The sequence below is a fragment of the Lissotriton vulgaris genome, chromosome 1_2 (assembly GCF_964263255.1).
Source record: "Lissotriton vulgaris chromosome 1_2, aLisVul1.2, whole genome shotgun sequence".
In the NCBI taxonomy this organism is placed as follows: domain Eukaryota; kingdom Metazoa; phylum Chordata; class Amphibia; order Caudata; family Salamandridae; genus Lissotriton; species Lissotriton vulgaris.
Window position 1 is genome coordinate 156430117 of NC_141686.1, and position 18113 is coordinate 156448229.

Consider the following 18113-nt stretch of genomic DNA (forward strand, 5'->3'; position numbering starts at 1 on the left):
GGGAACAGGTGTAGCTATGCTATTCTCTTGGTGGTACAGGTGTAGTTGTACTTTTGCTGATGGTACAGATGTGGCTGTGCTCTTGCTGATGGTACAGATGTAGCTGTTCTCTTGCTGGTTGTACAGATGTAGCTGTGCTCTTGCTGATGGTACAGGTGTTTGATGCTCTTGCTGATGGTACTGATGTAGCTGTGCTCTTGCTGATGTTACAGATGTTGTGATGCTTTTGGTGACAGTACAGATGTAGTTATGCTCTTTCTGATGGCACAGATGTAGCTGTGCTCTTGCTGATGGTACAGGTGTAGCTGTGCTCTTGCTGATGGTACAGATGTAGCTGTGCTTTTGCTGATGGTACAGGTGTAGCTGTGCTCTTGCTGATGGTACAGGGGTTGTAATGCTGTTGCTGATGGTACAGATGTAGCTGTGCTCTTGTTGGTGGTACAGGTGTAGTTGTGCTTTTGATGATGGTACAGATGTGGCTGTGCTCTTGCTGATGGTACAGATGTAGCTTGAGTTTTTCTGATGTTACAGGTGTTGTGATGCTTTTGCTGATGGTACAGTTGTTGTGATGCTTTTGGTGATGGTACAGGTGTAGCTGTGCTCTTGCTGATGGTACAGATGTAGCTGTGCTCTTGCTGATGGTACAGGTGTAGCTGTGCTCTTGCTGATGGTACAGGGGTTGTAATACTGTTGCTGATGGTACAGATGTAGCTGTGCTCTTGTTGGTGGTATAGGTGTAGTTGTGCTTTTGATGATGGTACAGATGTGGCAGTGCTCGTTCTGGTGGTACAGATGTAGCTGTGCTCTTGCTGATGGTACAGATGTAGCTTGACTTTTGCTGATGTTACAGGTGTTGTGATGCTTTTGCTGATGGTACAGGTGTTGTGATGCTTTTGGTGATGGTACAAGTGTAGTCGTGCTCCTACTGATGGTACAGATGAAACTGTGCTCTTGCTGATGGTACAGGTGTTGTGATGCTGTTGCTGATGGTACAGATGTGGCTCTGCTCTTGCCGATGGTGCAGGTGTAGGTGTGCTCTTGATGATGGTACAGGTATGGCTGTGCTCTTGCTGATTGTACAGATGTAGCTGTGCTCTTGCTGATAGTACAGCTGTAGCTGCGCTCTTGCTGAAGGTACAGGTGTTGTGATGCTGTTGCTGATGGTACAGATGTAGCTGTGCTCTTGCCGATGGTGCAGGTGTTGTGATGCTGTTGCTGATGGTACAGGTGTAGCTGTGATGTTGCTACAGATGTAGCTGTGCTCTTGCTGATGGTGCAGGTGTTGTGATGCTGTTGCTGATGATACAGATGTAGCTGTGCTGTTGCTACAGATGTAGCTGTGCTCTTGCTGATGGTACAGATGAAGCGGTGCTCTTGCTGATGGTACAGGTGTTGTGATGCTTTTGCTGATGGTACATGTGTAGCTGTGCTCTTGCTGATGGTACAGGTGTAGTTGTGCTCTTGCTGATGGTAGAGATGTAGCTGTGATCTTGCTGAAGGTACAGGTGTTGTGATGCTTTTGCTGATGGTACAGAAGTGGTGATGCTTTTTCTGGTCTGATAGATGTAGCGAAGCTCCTGCTGATGGTCAGCTGTGGCAAGTCTCCCCCCTCTACCCCCTCTCCCCATCCCTGCAGCCAATCTTGAAATCCGGGCACTTTGGAAGGATGCTGCCCTGCACCTCACCGGATCTATGCAGTTTCCGCCATGTCCTAAATGAACATGGAATGGTTTTGGCTCACTCAAATGCAGGCTTGTTGATTCGGTTTCACAGCGAGAATGTGTCACGTCCCGAAGGGCTTTGATTTAAAAGTGGCATGTTTAATGTATTATGTAGTTATGGCTGGTTTCATGTCTGTACAAAAATGCATTTAAAAAATCAAGTCACCTTTGGCGACACTACCACCTAGTGGCCCGCTTGCAGCTTGCACGCGAATTTAGAAGAGCCTGATGTCTGCAAACTAAATGTGTGCAGTTTGTGCACCAACTGGTTTGCAAACAGATATTCGGTGTATGTGTTGGATGATCAGATAAATAAAAATCATTGAGCGCTGCGCTGGCAACGCCTCGACACAGCCATTTTGCAACTTTTCCTCATTTCTAACTCCTGTCTCTGTCTCGCCTTCAGGCACTTGTTTTCTTATGTCAGGCCATCAATATATTCAGAAAAGAGATTATCCAAAATTGGACTTCAGCCACTGAAGCTCCTTTGTTCTTAAGAGGGACTCTCCTGGAAGTGGGTGTAAATAAAGGGCAGCGCGCACTCTTCACCGCAGGCCATCCACAGCTGAGGGGACTCACTGAGTGGAACCTTTACACTGCCTTCTGCCTCAATCTGCAGGTCATGAAGTGACATCACAACAAAGCCAAGTCATCCTCCCACACTTACGAGGCCAGTAAATTAGAGTACTATGGATAATAGTGACGTATGTAGTTTCTGAGCATTCTAAATAACCTAAGTGCTCATGACGTGCCATATAAAAACAACGTAGTCCTTATATTGTCTTCTCAAGCCTTAGCTTGTCCCAGTGCTTATTATATAATGTCCCACATTCCACTTTAAGGTACCACGAGACCCAGCACCCACCACCCCCCCCAAAAAAACCACCCTCCACCTCCTTTTGTAAGCATTTGGCCTCACTTATTGTGAACTAAGCATGTAGGAGTACAACATTTCTTCTGGTTCTTGCATTTAAGGTAAGGTTTCTTGCAGGTGCAGGAGTCCCTGATGGGTCATCGGCCATATTGTATCTTGTCTCTTGTCCTCCGGTAAGAGTTCTGAAGAAGATCCGCAATGACCAGGCCGAGGTCCCCCTCGGGCCAGGGGAGCGCAGGATCCTCTGTCGCAGCAGCAGGGCATTATTCTTCACTCAAAACTGCACATTCTGCACCTCCAGGTGTGAAGACCGAGTGACGGCAGCTGAATGCATTCAGTTTACCACCAGAGGTTGTGGATATCATCCTTGCGGCCAGGTTCCCATCTACGAAGTCCAGTTTGTGCTGGCCACTTGGACAGATTTGTGGTTTGGTGCGGAGTCTGCAAAACAAACACCCTACAAGCAAAACTGTCTGATGTTTTATTGTTTTTTTTGTCTTTGGCTCAGCAAGGTCTTGCAGTTGGCACTATTGTAGGTCATTTGTCAACTCTTTCAGGCTTTTTGCATTTGCCAGACCCTCTGTCCTTGTTAAATCACCTGTTGTGATGTAGTTCACTGGAGGTTTGGCACATGTTCTCTTCCAAACCACTTGTGATGCCACAATGGGAACGTAATTTGGCCCTGACCTTCCTCATGTGTACCTTCTTTAAGCCAATTTACAGCTCCTCATTGCATCTGCTGACTCTTAAAGCTATCTTCCTCATTGCTATCGCTTCAGCTCATCGCATAAGTGAGCTCCAAACCCTCTCAGTGCAGACACCCCACATCACCTTTTTCCTGGGTAAACGGGTGTTGAGGACCATGGTGGCCTTTTTGCAAAACGTTGTGACTCCTTTTCACATTGAGATACCAAAGGGGATGATGAACAGAGCATTTGAGCAAATCAAACACTCACCCCAGGCAACCCATATCGGTTTAATCCATCATCATTCTTTAGCTATTCTACCACCCCAGTTCAGACATGGCCATATGCAAATCAGTCTGACCCTGTGCCTCATGGGAACAGTCCAGCCCGGACTGCCAAGCCATGTCTTTCTTGGACCGGAAACAAGCATCCTGGGACCAGTTTCGGGTTCATAACCCTCATCAGCCAGGCTGTCTTGAATCCAGTGGCAAAGTGAGCAAGGCACCCACGTCTGGGCATTCGCTGCCCACTTTGGGCGAACAAAGCAATACCAAAGGGGATGATGGACGGAGCGTTTGAGCAAATCAAGCACTCACCCCTGTCAACTTATCTAGGTTTAATCTATCATCATTATTTAGCTCACTCCACCACCCCAGTTCAGACATGGCCATATACAAATCAGTCTGACCCTGTGCCTCATGGGAACAGCCCAGCCCGAACTGCCAAGCCATGTCTTCCCTGGACTGGAAACAAGCATCCTAGGACAGGTTTCGGGTTCATAACCCTCATCATCCGCCAGGCTATCTTGAGGTTACAAACATAAAGATTTGAGTGGTGATGCATGGAGGTGATAATTGCTCCAGTGTCTAAAGGTCTGCAAGTTTTGATTTTTGTTTTGTTGCCCTGCGTGGCTGATGACCTTTATCAGGATCAGAGAACCCTAACAATTCCTTGTTTTAAGAACTCAACCGTGGTTCGTTTGCGAGGGAACTATACACTCAAATAGGCAAACGCTGTTGTGTTGGACCTGCCCCTTTTTGCAGTTATCCGCAAACTTTTTGCCTTCTTCCTCCTATTTTTTCTGACCTGTTTTTATTGGCTTTAGAACTCTGGGCACTTAACCGCTGCTAATCAGTGCTAAAGTGCATATGGTCTCTGTGTATAATTGTTTTGGTAATTGGTTTATCCATGATTGGAATAATTCATTTACCGGTAAGACCCTAGTAAAGTGCACTGAGTGTGCCCAGGACCTGTAATTCAGATGCTTGGTGTTGGTATACATTGGTGTTGTAAAGTGATTACACAAGCCACTAATGCAAACTAGATACAGGTATGGATGTATGAATCAGGTGCCAGTCAAATCACCCCTGGTAAGGCTTCTTTATTTGCCCCACACGGGACGAGAAATGGTCTTTTTATAGTCAAGCCTAATCCCCTGTGACAGAGAAGAATATCCCTATTAGCCTAATAGTAATTCTTCCAAAAAAGGTGAGGGGGTTCTCAACCATAGCCTGGATAAAATTGCACCTACTTCATCCAAGGAAGTTGCACCTATCCCTTTTTTCGCTCTAGGGCATAGCGGTGCGCAGCCTGATGGAAGCGCACAACAGTGGCTTAGTAATGCTGCACACCGTCTCGTTTTCATCAAGATTCAGGAGTGAGAAAAGAGATGGGTGCAATCAGCCAGCCACTTCCTTTAATGAAGGAAGTGTAATTTTGGCCAGGCTATGAGTGAGAGCCCCTCCCCAAAGTCATTTTTTGAATGAATTCTATTAGACTAATAGAGGGTGTCATGGTAAGTTCTGGTTTTACTTCCTTCTGTGATGGTCTCTGCTGACTTCCTGTTCACCAGGGCAGGGGGGCTTATTTTCTACATTTGATGCATTTTTTTTGTGTCGGTGAGTGCTAAAGTAACTTCCCCTGTGTTCTGCCTTTGGACCTACATACCAAGGATGAAGTCGCCCTGCTCCATAGGTGACATTAGGAAATTGCTTCCACCAACCTCTGTGGGCATAGGATTTGAGTCTGTGTGGGTGGTGTGTTTGAAAGTTTGCTACGGTGGCCTGTAGATTGACCTGTTCTTTTCACCTGTACATCGACCCTCCCTCTTGGCATCTGCCCATAATCCACTGGCATCTGTGGCCTATTGTGCATTTCATGCAGGCTGTCCCTTCAGCAGAAGACCCCCACTGATGTAGTGACCTCGTACTACACAGGGCATGGGACTTCTCTCCGAAGCCACTGAGGGTTCCTTCTTGGCTGTATGGAGCACCTTTTTAATTGTAAGCACCCATCTCATCCCTCCCACTCGAACTACCGCTGTGGCGGACACCAGATTATAAGAGACTCAGAGTTGCGTCTATTACTCGTCCACTGCGCTACCTGCGAGACCGCCAACATGTCTTACCATAACTGTTGAACAGCTACCTATGCCCTCAGTTGTACCAAGTCATCAGTAGCTTTTAAGGGTCTCACAAAATCTAAGCAGCTGTGCCTCCTCTAATGTTTTCCACCTCATTTCACAATAATCCCAATTTACTGGTTTTATTCCTCACCCTCAAACCCCTGCTCAGAGCACATGTTCTTTAAATAAAAAAACAGTAGAATCTGGAGGATTAATTTACATGGGCAACTCATGTCAACTTTACAGGAAGTGACTTCACAAATCTATGTCATCAATGATCTTAATGGGAAAGGATCTGTGTTACAGTCTAAAACAATCTAATGTTCTCTGTATATACCTCTAAAGAGCACTTAGTCACCAGGGAATGACTGACATATATGCACATGTTGACATGTGCATAAGATAGACTATGTTTGGGTCTGGCAAGCAGCCAGTGTTGGCTGCCCCTCAGACTTTTTTATAAAGAAAAATAATATACAGAAATAAAATGTTACTTTAAAGGGCTAAGTGTTGGATCCTTTCAGTCTTTGCTTGATTGACACATCATTCCCAATTTAGATCGTCCCACACGACTGCGTAAGATAAAACACACAACATCAGAAAGCCAAAGGTCAAACATGTATTTAATGCCCAAAAAAAACGAAAAGACAATCGAAATAACAAGTGACATTTGTCAACCCGATGGACCAGAAAATCTGCTTAAAATCCAGTTAGAGAATATAATCGTAATATCTATCTAATTTAGACCGGTTTGTTTACACTATGCTCCTTACACAAGTCAATTGGAACACAAACGTGATACAAACTGTTATTCAACGGATGTATGTCGTTACAACGCATGCTTTTTCCATGCATGCCTTTACAACGCAGGTTTTACAACGCAAGTCGTTACAACGACTTGCGTTGGGGGGCGCTGGATAGTGAATAGTTTAATTTACTATTCCAACTCCAGTCCCCATGGATAGTAGGGAAGGTTTTGGATAGTAAATTTAACTATTCCTTATCCTACAGCGCCCCCCAGCGCAAGTCGTTGTAACGACTTGCGCCCCCCAGCGCAAGTCGTTGTAACGACTTGCGTTGTAAAAGTTGCGTTGTAAAGGTACTGCGTGGAAAAAGTTTTGTTGTAAAGGATGTTTCCCACTTCAACTAAACTAACTGATGAACAGACTGCAGGATCTTCTCAAAAGAAGAATGCAAAGAGTCTTTTAGTCGCAGAGACATAAACACCACTGCTAAATCCACTACTTTGTGAAAATCATGCTTCCGATTGCCAATATTAAGAGTAAGACTATGCTTCACTACGAGATGCAGAACATGTGCTAATGTACAACACTAAATAAAATTACTTCTAAGAACCATGAAACTTCACATGCATGTTAAGACCACTGAACACTCTAGGGTAATACAAGAACAAGGTTAAAACTTGGTTATGTTGTCTATCTTTGCAAATTAAGGCATTTATGTGTAGAGAATCATTGGTATTAAGGTAAATTGCATGGTAAGGCGTAAGTGCCCACTCAGAAGGGGTAAACACTGACCAGCAAAGGGGTTGAACCATGCCTCTCAGGAGAACTCCCAAACAGCATTTTTGGCGCTTGGTGTCGGAGTGGTACCTGAGGCAATATCTGGTGCAGAACATCAGGGCCCGTATTACAGATAGGGCGCACTTTCCATGTCGCCCCCTTAAAGCAGGTGTGTTGGGTGCAAACATGGAAAGTGCGTGCATTTTCGGGCAGCCGTTAACTCGCGCTGCCCCCAGGGCAGTGCATTCAAGAAAAATACGGAGCACCAGTTTTAAAGCTGCTCTGTTTTTCTCGGTGCAGGTAACAACCCGTTTGCACTTTTAAATGGGATTAGAGATCCCTTTGCAGGCGGGTGTGGTGAGTGACTGCAGCCACCTGCAAGGGGATGTATGGAGGGGGGGGTCCATGGGACCCCATTTAATTTCTATAGAGGGCTGCATTTAGAAGGTGCACTGAAAGTGCTCCACCATTTTGTGGCACACTGAAAGTGCCCTTTCCTAAGGTATGTTTGCCTCTGAGCCCACATCATTTATACGTCGCAGGCGCCAAGGAACAGATACTTCCTCATTTGCATGATGCCACGTCCCCATGCAAATGAAGGCACGTCCTCTAATGATAGTGCTGGTGCTATATTTACGTCATCGCTTTCTGTATTACAAAAGGGGCCGCAGAAGAATTTGCGTCTGTTTCTGTAATACGAAAGTGCTCCGGGGGTGCGCAAGCGCCAGTCGTACCCCCAGGGTACTTGGCCCCATCATGGCTATACTTCAAACAGTACATGGTTGAAGGCGGTGTCGTGTTGACATCAGGTCGCACCGTGCCCTGTACGTGGGCCCGCAGCAGCCTCTGGCCACCTACTGAAGCTTTAACCACATGAATGCGGCGGCTTTTTTCGCGCTGTGCGGCTTTTTTCAAAAAGCTGCGTTACATGACGAGCTGAGCTCGTCATGAACATGCGAGCGGCACAACTCATGACGAGCTCAGCTCGTCATGAGCACGGAAGGGGTTAATCACACTTACCCTTTGCTTACTCTCGTACATTGCGGGACTAGTCATCGAGGCGCTGTGCGGATGAGGCTGGAGCCCTCAGTTTGTTACAGCAGTTCTCTATGGCTAGTGCATAGCAAATGTACTCATGGTCCCATTAAGACAACATATGCATAGTGAGTGTACCCATAATCACTTAAAGTCAACGTATGTGCACATTTATAGCACTCCATTACTTTGATGCACCGCACCAGTGTGCAGGGGCTTTTCACATTAACTCTCACATGCAGCTCCCACTTCATGATGGCAATGTGCACGTGGCCACCATTCTCTTCTGCCCATCTCTGGGGTCACTGTCCTTCAGAGTGAGTGACACAAGGGTTAAATGATCGGGTCATTGAGATTACGTCAGAGGAGTATTTCAGTCTCACCTTTGGCTATTGGCTATTAGGTGTGTTAGTCCGCCCCTAAAGAGTGCGTCCCATTGCAGTGCTCGGGTGGTGAAATGAAGCGTTTGTGCCCAGCAGTGTAAGCACACTTGTACTCTTAAGTGTTTTCGCCCTCTTGTTGATGCTGCACTGACTGTGTGTTTGAACCTTTGTCTTTTTGCATACAAGTGTGATTTATGCTTCTAAAAGTGTTACCACCCTCCTGCAGTTGCGTCACTAAGGGCAAATATGCACCTTAATGTGATTTGCTACCTACCTGTGACTTTGCTCATAAAAGTGGCACTTAAACTGGCACTTTATTGAAGAAACACTTTCATGTATAAAATATAAAGAGCTATTGGGATTGCCAATGCTTGTTCATAACGAAATTGAAACCTCCAGCCACCATGGAAGAGGTGTGGCGCCGCGGCCAGGGTGACTGACTCCGGAATCTGGGGATCACGGTTTGATCCGGTGGCAGATTAGCCCAGCACCATGTGACTCTGGGCAATAGCTTGCTTAATCTTCCCGACGGCACCGAGCGCCTAGAGACCCTTACGGGTGATTGTTTGCGCTTTACAAATGTGGATTATTATTAATATTATTATTATTCCCCCTTTCCGCTTAGATCCATCCTGCGAGAGGACATGGCAGGTTTGCCCTGCACCTCTATCTGCCTGTACGAGTCACAGAAGGGGTCTTCCATTTTTAATCCATATTCATAATTGATGCACCCCCATCTGTCCGAAGGCCGTCTCTGGGCTTGTGGCTGCGGCTGCGCTCCGGGAGAGAGTCCCGGACAGATGGGACCCGAACAGAAGCCAAGTCTTGTATTTCCTTCATGAATTCTCACTGCACCCTGCTGGCGAAGTCCAATGCTGGGTTTGAGACCATTTTGAGAAACAGTGCTCGTCTCTGAATATTCTGACTTTATGACAGTGTGAAGGTTTGTGGAATAGAGTGAAAGTGTGTGCTTGTGAGGGGGTTGCTATCGAGCGCAGAACCGGTCTCTTGTGCCCCTGCTCTTCTTGTCGATATCATTGATTTAACAAGCAAGGGCAAAGCCTGTAGGTCTCGCCTTTCGGATCTATTCGCTTCATCAGGGATTTGTAGCAATGCCGTATAGCACCCCGATCGCTCTGCAGCATGGGTAAAGCATTTTACAGGTGCACAGCCCAAGCATCCAAGTGCCTATAAAATGACACCAGCATGATTATTATTTAAAAAATAAAAATAAAGTGCCAGTGAGGGGGCAAGCAACACATTGGCTGGAGTGGGGGCGAGTGGGGGCGGGGGGGGGGGGTAAGCAACATATCGGGGTGGGGAGGAAGATGCAATGGGTGAGGGAGAAGGAGGGTGCGTGTGGGGTAAGCGACTCTGAGGGCAGGGTGGGAGGGAAGCAACATGGAGGGCGAGGCGGGGAGAGGCATCAAAGTGCAAGAGAGAGAGTACTGGGAGAGCAAACAGGTAGAAAGAAATGCGGAGCAGGTGTGAGAGAAGCACATGGGCGACAAAGCAGCTCAGAGGAAGAAGCATATGACAGCAAGCGCGTCACGGAAGAGGGTGGGAAGAAGCACATCGAAGAGAACACAACACTGCACGTGGAGGGAGCAAGAGAAGTACATGAGCACGAAATCTGGAAAATGCATGCACTGCCGCGGAGTACTCAAGTCAAAAGAAAAAAGTATGTCCCTAAAAGTAAGTAGGGAAAGACACAAGTAGAGGGGCAGTGCTCAAGGGGGAGGGGGCAGACACAAGATGGACAAAAGAAACCATCGAATAAGAAGCAAGCAAATGAGATTGACCGAAAGGCCAATTAATGGTAAGCAGTTGGCGGGCCCAAAGTCCTTGGAGGTTCTTGGTAGGTCCAAAATATGTAGTGCAACAGACAGCGCATGCTCTGTCTAGGAGACTCGACCTAAGAAGGAGTGTTAGAGCACTGTTCAGTACATGAGACGATTGTCACTGTTGATGTATGAGTCGGTAAGTAAAGACTGCTGCATAAAACGCTGGTAGGGGTGGCCTTGGGCATGTGCAAGCTGTGCACCTGCACAGGGCCACCAAACCCCAGGATCCACCACGCCAATATATATCCTTAATATAATAATCCTCTGAGGATGGATACATATTTGCATGGTGGCCCCTGGCAGGGATTTGTTCCACTACCAAACACCCTGACCCCCACCCCCCGCACCCCCCCCCCCCCCTTCTTCACTGGCCTTCGTGTTCCGCCCCGCCCGGACGCCCTCTTCCGGGGACCCCTACCTGTGCTCCCTGCCCAGGGCCACCATGAGCCTAGAGCCGCCCCTGACGCTGGAGGTGGGCGAGTCAACAAATGTACAGGGAGGGCGGAGTCGGAACCGAGACAATTAAAAATTTTTGGCACATAATTCGCGCAGCAAACTGTGTATAAAATATGATAGTCTCTTCAAAATTCAAATAAGGTGTATTCTTTCACATGCAGACGTATTTCACTTTAGTACATCAGAATAAAGCCATTAGTGAACTAAGAGGCATTTCAGTTGTCATGTGCAGCTTAAATTCGATCTAGATTCTTATTATAAAACATTATAGTCCAGTAAAACTTGCACTACAGAGATATTTGCCTAGGATCACGCAGTTTGTTGAAGCGGGGAAGCTGGGATTGAGCCCAGATTATCTGGTTTCACATTGTGCCGACCAGATGGGTATCGCGTTCTCTCTTCTTATTTACATCAGAGGTGAATACTTTCTCTTAAAATGTTGGTGCAGCGAGGGTGGTCAGCCTATCGCCTGCTTCTTGGCCCCTTGGTAAGTGGATGAGGGGAGTTTATTCCTGCTGTAGGCCAGAGTGGTTCAAGCCTATTTCTGAATACAATTCTGAGGATCTCGCCTAACCCTCTCAAAGTACTGCAAAAAGACTTCAAGCCAAGAGTGTGCACTACAACTCACAATGACAAACCACCGCATAATTTAGTACAAAAATATCACCTCCCACGGTAACCTCGCACCTCTGTTCCCGGATGATGCACAAGTCTGGTTGGAGGTTGTCTTGCCTGGTGCATAGAGTGAATTTCTAATAATTTAGCTTAGTGTTTAGTGAATCCAACTAATCTTGAGATAGTCATGCAGCCTTATACCTTTTGTTATGCGGTTGCTGCAGAGGTCGATGTGCAGCCTGCAGATCTCTGGTTGCAGACCTCACACTCGCTGTCCACCCTCGAACCTGATCCAAGACCCGCAGTATTTTTATTTTCGAAGGCATTTGATTCTGTTCAGGTCTGGTGGTATTCCCTGGGAGGGAAGGTGCTTTCTCTTGAGTCGGTGATGGTTCCAGAGTATCCGTGCATTCGATGACCACAGCGGGTTTTAGGAAACATTCCATAATAATGCCATATTCTTGCAGCATAGGATTGTGGGATATGAGCAGCTAGATTCAATGTCCACACCCATGCAGTGCAGTAGAAGCAAAAGGAAGGGTCATAAGTGCCGCCGGGAGTGGTGTGCTGTTTAGCACATCTCATAAAACCAGTCTTTTATCAAGTGCATGAAATAGAAGCTTCTACAAGGTGCCCCTAACAGTGGAGAATAAGATGCACATGTTTGTGCTTTCTGCAGCAAAACCTGCATGTCCTGGTATGTACTGGGTCTTCTCTTTTGATGAGTACATTTCAACAGATTTTACATTCAGTAATTTCATAGTGGAAAACCCTAGGGGCTTCATTGAGTTGGGCGGCCCTCACGGGGGTGCGGCAGTGGTGGTCCAGCCACCGCCGCACTGGCAATTCAACCCCCCATCATAAGTTGGGTGGTCGAACCACCTTTCAACCACCACAGCCGCCAGGAAACCGCCGTTCCCTAGCAGCGGTCAGGGTCTAAGTAATAATGCCATCGCGGCATGCCATGCATATTCCGAGTTTCAGGATCACCAGCGGTGTCATGGAGGTCCTACTTCCATGTAAAGGCTGGCGGTCCTGAAACAAAGGAGGCACTACAGGGCCCACTGTTGCAAATTTGCATGGTGATGCATGCAGGGGGGCACAACATATGCCCCCCTGTGTGCATGCACCCCAGTTCCTGCACGGCATGGACTTTGCAGTCCATGCTGTGAAGGAAGTTTTTGAGGCATTCCCATTGCAGTGCCCAATTTCAGAGGCACCGCTCTGGGACCGCCAAAAAAGCCCACCAGACACGAGAAGTCTCCTAATCTGGCAGGCGGTGGGCACACAGGTTTGACAGTGCGGGAAGACACTCCTGCACGCCAAACTCGTAATCAGACCCTAGGGGGTGCAGAATATATTGCGATCTCATCACAAACAGGCTCTTGCACATAGACTCTGGTAATCCAGTCCTTAAAGTCCATTGCAGCACTGCTACCCAACCACAAAATCTGTCTTCTCAATCACATCGAATGATGGCGTATTCGAAGGATGACTATGATAGTTGTGTTTTGTGAGGTATCGTTCAGTCAGGACCAGGAGGACTAGATCAAAGCCCATAGTGTCACCAGTGTCTAGTCTTTGTTTGGCTGCAGAGCTCCAAATGTTCATCGGTCGGTGAAGTGGAAGCTTCCCATCTTACTAATGATTGCTGGGATGGGGTCAATAGAGTCGGTATGAGGGTCTTTTGTTTCCACCATCTTCCAGAAGCAAAGGTAGGATATTGTGAGTCATAGCTAGAAGAATAGTCTTTCAGAGTGGGATTTGAGGTGTCATAGTCTTCCAGTAGTACACAGATCTCATTGGAGGAGTGATCAGAGGTCAATGTGTGAGGGTGAGTTTCAAGGTTACTTCTTGGCACAATCCTCCTCTTCATGGTGCTGGTGTCCTTCTATCCAGGTTGGTGTCCGCTGAGTGCCCGGTTTGCTGTAATGTTGGTGGTGGCCGCAGAGAGTGGGTTGGGTTCTGTGCGACAGAGGTCCAGATCGAAGACCTCTTTGTGCCCGTATGTGGGACGTGCTGTGGTTGCTGGAGATATTCAAATTTGCCAGAAATGGGTTTTTTTGGGTGTTGACATTGCCAAAAGAGAGGAGCTGGTAATGGCGTGTATTTTGGAGAGGACAAATGCGGTGTTTATATATATATATCTCTCAAATGAGCAGAAAATCAGATAAAATAGCATGCATAGGGGAATCGTTTAGATTATGGTTTCCGGTAAGTAGCTAAGTTGTTGATGGAGGAATGAGAAGTAAGTTTAGGTTAAATTGTAGAGTAGTTATGAGAAGGCGATGAAGAAACAGTGGTTTCACTTTAATGTAAACGCGGATTACAAGCAGGTCTATCAGCACGAGCAGCTGAGAGAGTGAGGGTTTCATTAAGAGGTGATAATCAAACACAGAGATGTGTTAGTATGAGTTTGACATAGTGTGGAGAACCAAATCAGAGAGGAAAGAGCACATCCCATCGAATGTCACAGTCAGAAGCTGATGATGTAGTCTTCCCCTCTGGTCCTGGGAGCAGCCTGGCAGGGAATCGGACAGGCTTCTGATGCTGGCCAGACAGACTTCTTGTAGGTTGTTCATCACTGCTGGGCAAGTCTGGAAGCAAATAGTTCCCATGCTGGATGCTGTTTGTGCACATGTGTTTTCATTTACTGTTGACAGGCTTGTGATTGCTTGTTGTTTCTGTACATTTGTTTACATGGCTGAGACGTGGCCTGCTTTTGCCAGGATGCCTTCCACCTCCTCTTTCATGCCCTCCACCTACTCTTTCATGCCCTCCATCTCCTCTTTCATGCCCTCCACCTCCTCTTTCATGCCCTCCACCTCCTCTTTCATGCCCTCCACCTCTCTGTATATACTACCAGGCAGTATTTACTATGACATCGGTTAGCGCCACTGTCTCCGACATCACTGGGAGAGAGGACGCACTTGTTGCAGGATAGTAATAGCCATCTTTATCGTATCCAGATCCACGCTGAGGAGCCTGGGGTGGTGGATGGGGGAGGTAAGACACCTCGAAAGGAGGGTGCACTGCAGGAGGGTTGGAGGATAGCTCAGTTTTGCCTGGAAGTGATGAACTGTGGAGTGTGTGGGGTAAGTGAGGTCACCTAAAGGCAAGTCTGCAATGAAAGGCACAGATCTGGCCTTCATGGACCAGCACCAGGCTTGAGAGGTGTGTGGAGGACCAGTGCTCACTACGACACACAAGGATACCTGTGTTACCAGAAAACAGTAGAGAGCTAAATGATAGTGTAAAGGGGGCAATGCTGGTCATGTGGACCAAGGGTGGAGAGTTGTAGAGGTACATCGTTTGCCCTTCCTCTACAAGGTTTCAGCCCTTTGTAGGAGAGTGGGGGCGGGTAACATCTGGAGTCATAAACTGTTAGCGTCATCTATTTGCTGATGGCACACAGATGTACATTTGCTTTTCAACAACCCCTCAGTTCTCCTCCACGGGTGTATTTAGGTACAGCCAAAGCAGGTTACTCCAGGTACCAAAGGGAACAGTACTCATGTTCATGTATTCCAAGAGCTGCTGGGGTTCGTCCCAGGTGGAGATTAATACCCCACTAATAATGGTTGGTAGTTTTGTCCAGTGAAAGCTAAAAACGTGAACATCTGTTTGAGGGCAGCTTCTCATCCAATATCAGTTTTCTGGTGTAGTCGGATCACCTTCTCTACTCACTGGTCGGCTGCGTTTGCTTGTATCCACTCACGACCTGTAGTCTTTAGTCCACTCGTGCGTCTCCTTCACACAGTCGGACTACAGTCGCTCTTTGCATGCAGAGCTACAGCATGGACAGGAGTGCAAGCTTCTGCTGGAGCCAGATGTGGCTGTAGGGCAGGCGGAGATGGCTCTCATCCGGAGCAAGGATGTCCTGCCCTTTGATTTCTGCACTGTCATGTATCAGAGGGCATCCTTATCTAGTTCAAGTGGCCACCACAGAATGCCAAGCTCTGCAGGGGACTCGTCGTTCGTGCACCGGGCCAACTCTCTACACAAACAGTAGTCATTGTGTGCCCTTCCATCCTCAGGCCTTTGGTCATGACCAGCTCCCCAGGCTTAGAATTACCCACCCAGACTCTGAGCCTGGTTCCGGAGCATGGCTCCACCCACCGCTAGAGCTCATGGGCTCCTCAAACGTGCATCTGTGAAGGAAGCTCTGCCGGACTCACTTCCTCAGTTTGGTTTTTCTTTGTCTTTGTCCATTTTTTAAACCCATTGTTATGTAAAGCCTCTGAAGGTTTGCACCTCCCTCCAGCTAAGAGGGCAAAGCATTACACACGTCAAGGGAACAGCTGATTGGCCAAAGAAGGAGGCGGATTTACACATTCGTTTTATTGCTCCACCTCAGCAGTTTGTAGAAAGAGGATGTAGAAGTCTAGTGTTCAACTGATTTTCTTTACCCAGGTTCGAGTTGGTAGGGACAGCTATCAGCTGCTTATCTGTAGCAACTGGTTACCAGCTATCAGGTGCTCGTCAGTGCAGGGGTTTGAGCAGTGAGGACCACGTATCAGCTGCTTGTCTGTTCAGGGCCGTTGAGTGGGATTGGTCAGCTATCTTTCATGCTTATCTGTACAGGGTCTTTGAGCAGTGAGGACCACCTATCAGCTGCTTGTCTGTTCAGGGCCTTTGAGTGGGATTGGTCAGCTATCTTTCATGCTTATCTGTACAGGGTCTTTGAGCAGTGAGGACCACCTATCAGCTGCTTGTCTGTTCAGGGCCGTTGAGTGGGATTGGTCAGCTATCTTTCATGCTTATCTGTACAGGGTCTTTGAGCAGTGAGGACCACCTATCAGCTGCTTGTCTGTTCAGGGTCTTTGAGTGGGATTGGTCAGCTATCTCTCATGCTTATCTGTACAGGGTCTTTGAGCAGTGAGGACCAACTATCAGCTGCTTTTCTGTACAGGGCCTTTGAGTGGGATTGGCCAGCTATCTCTCAGGCTTTGCTCTACAGGATCTTTGAGCAGTGAGGACCACCTATCAGCTGCTTTTTTGTAGAGGGCCTTTGAGTGAGATTGGTCAGCTATCTCTTAGGCTTTTCTGTTCAGGGTGATACTGACCATTGAAAGGGCTCATATTACGCCATTGGGATGTCTACCATCTTGAGTTTCTGGAGGACGTGAGTTATCTCAGGAATTATGGAAGGGGGTCCTTTAAAAACTAATAATGTCCTTTTTTTCATGTGGCAGGAGGTCTGTTGTCCAGCTGGATCTTGCCAATACGAAGAAAGCTCTCATCGTTCCTGCTTTTGAAACGCTGCGGTATCGACTGGCCTTCCCCAAATCCAAAGCAGAATTGCTCTCCATGTTGGACATGGGAACACTCTTCACTTTCCGGTAAGTGGTGCGCGGCGGGCACTGTTCTCTTTTTACCTTGTGATATCCCGTAAGGGAATCCAGTGCTGGTTGAAATAGGAAGGCTCACACTGACGCAGTCGCCCAACTTACATTTTCACATTGAATTGTTTTGCCACTAGATTTGGTCGTACACGCACTCTCCAAACACGAGGCAAAAAGGAACACAGCATAAACAGTACAGAAAAATACAAACCCACTACACTATGATATGTCGGTCTGTCTTCCTGAGTTAATTATCTGTCACCAACCTTCTTTAACGAGCAGTTGCTAGAATGCGTGGGCTTTTTGCACCACCTTTTAAACCTAGGCCCAACTAAACTTTGTGGTCTCTTTATTAACCAAAATGCCCTTGCTATTGAAAACCGTGCCTATAACTCTCCCAAAGAGATAACTGTGGCATGGGATACACCCCCTCTAGCAACCTTTCCTCAACAGCATCTTGGTAGAGAGACTAGTTGGACAGTTTTTTAGTAGTGTCTAACTAGTCTCTGCACAAGTGTTGTCTAACCAAACAAAACTTACAGATCATCGCATGAGAAACCCTACAGATATCACTGTAGGCAAATTCTAAGTGATTCGCTCCCCTTCCCCATGTCCTCAATCAATCAATCAATCAGTCATTTGTTATGTGCACTACAAACCCGCGAGGGTCTCAAGGCGCTGGGGGGGAGGTGGGGGCTGCTACTGATCGAACAGCCAGGTCTTTAGTATCCTCCTGACGGTCAGCAGGTCTTGGGTCTGTCATAGGCTCAGTAGGAGGGTGTTCCATGTCTTTGCGGTGAGGTGGGAGAAGGATCTCCCGCCAATGGTTGTTCTTCGGATGCGCGGGACGGTGGCGAGTGAGGTCGGCGGAGTGTAGCTGGCAGTTGGGGGTGTAGTAGGAGAGCCGTCTGTTGAGGTAGGCTGGGCCGGTCTTGTGGAGTGCCTTGTGTGCATGGATGAGGAGCTTGAAGGATATCCTCTTGTTTACGGGGAGCCATTGTAGGTTTCTCAGGTGGGGGGTGATGTGGCCGTGTCGTGGTACATCGAGGATCAGTTGTGCTGAGGCGTTTTGGATGCGTTGTAGTTGATTGATGAGCTTGGTCGGGGCTCCCGCGTAGAGGGCATTTCCGTAGTCGAGTCTGCTGCTGACGAGGGCCTGTGTGACTGTCTTTCTTGTATCTGTTGGGATCCATCTGTAGATCTTGCGGAGCATGCGGAGGGTGTTGA

General features: G+C 47.5%; 1 protein-coding gene across 3 annotated transcripts in view; it reads left to right on the plus strand.

Annotated features, from left to right (window-relative positions):
- Positions 1 to 18113, plus strand: part of LARGE1 (LARGE xylosyl- and glucuronyltransferase 1) — a 1180278-nt gene that overhangs the window by 1148030 nt on the left and 14135 nt on the right. For all 3 annotated transcript variants that reach the window (XM_086953009.1, XM_086953010.1, XM_086953008.1), the window contains exon 13: positions 16737 to 16883. In XM_086953009.1, the coding sequence (XP_086809135.1) occupies positions 16737 to 16883 (147 nt within the window). The remainder of the gene's footprint in view (positions 1 to 16736; positions 16884 to 18113) is intronic.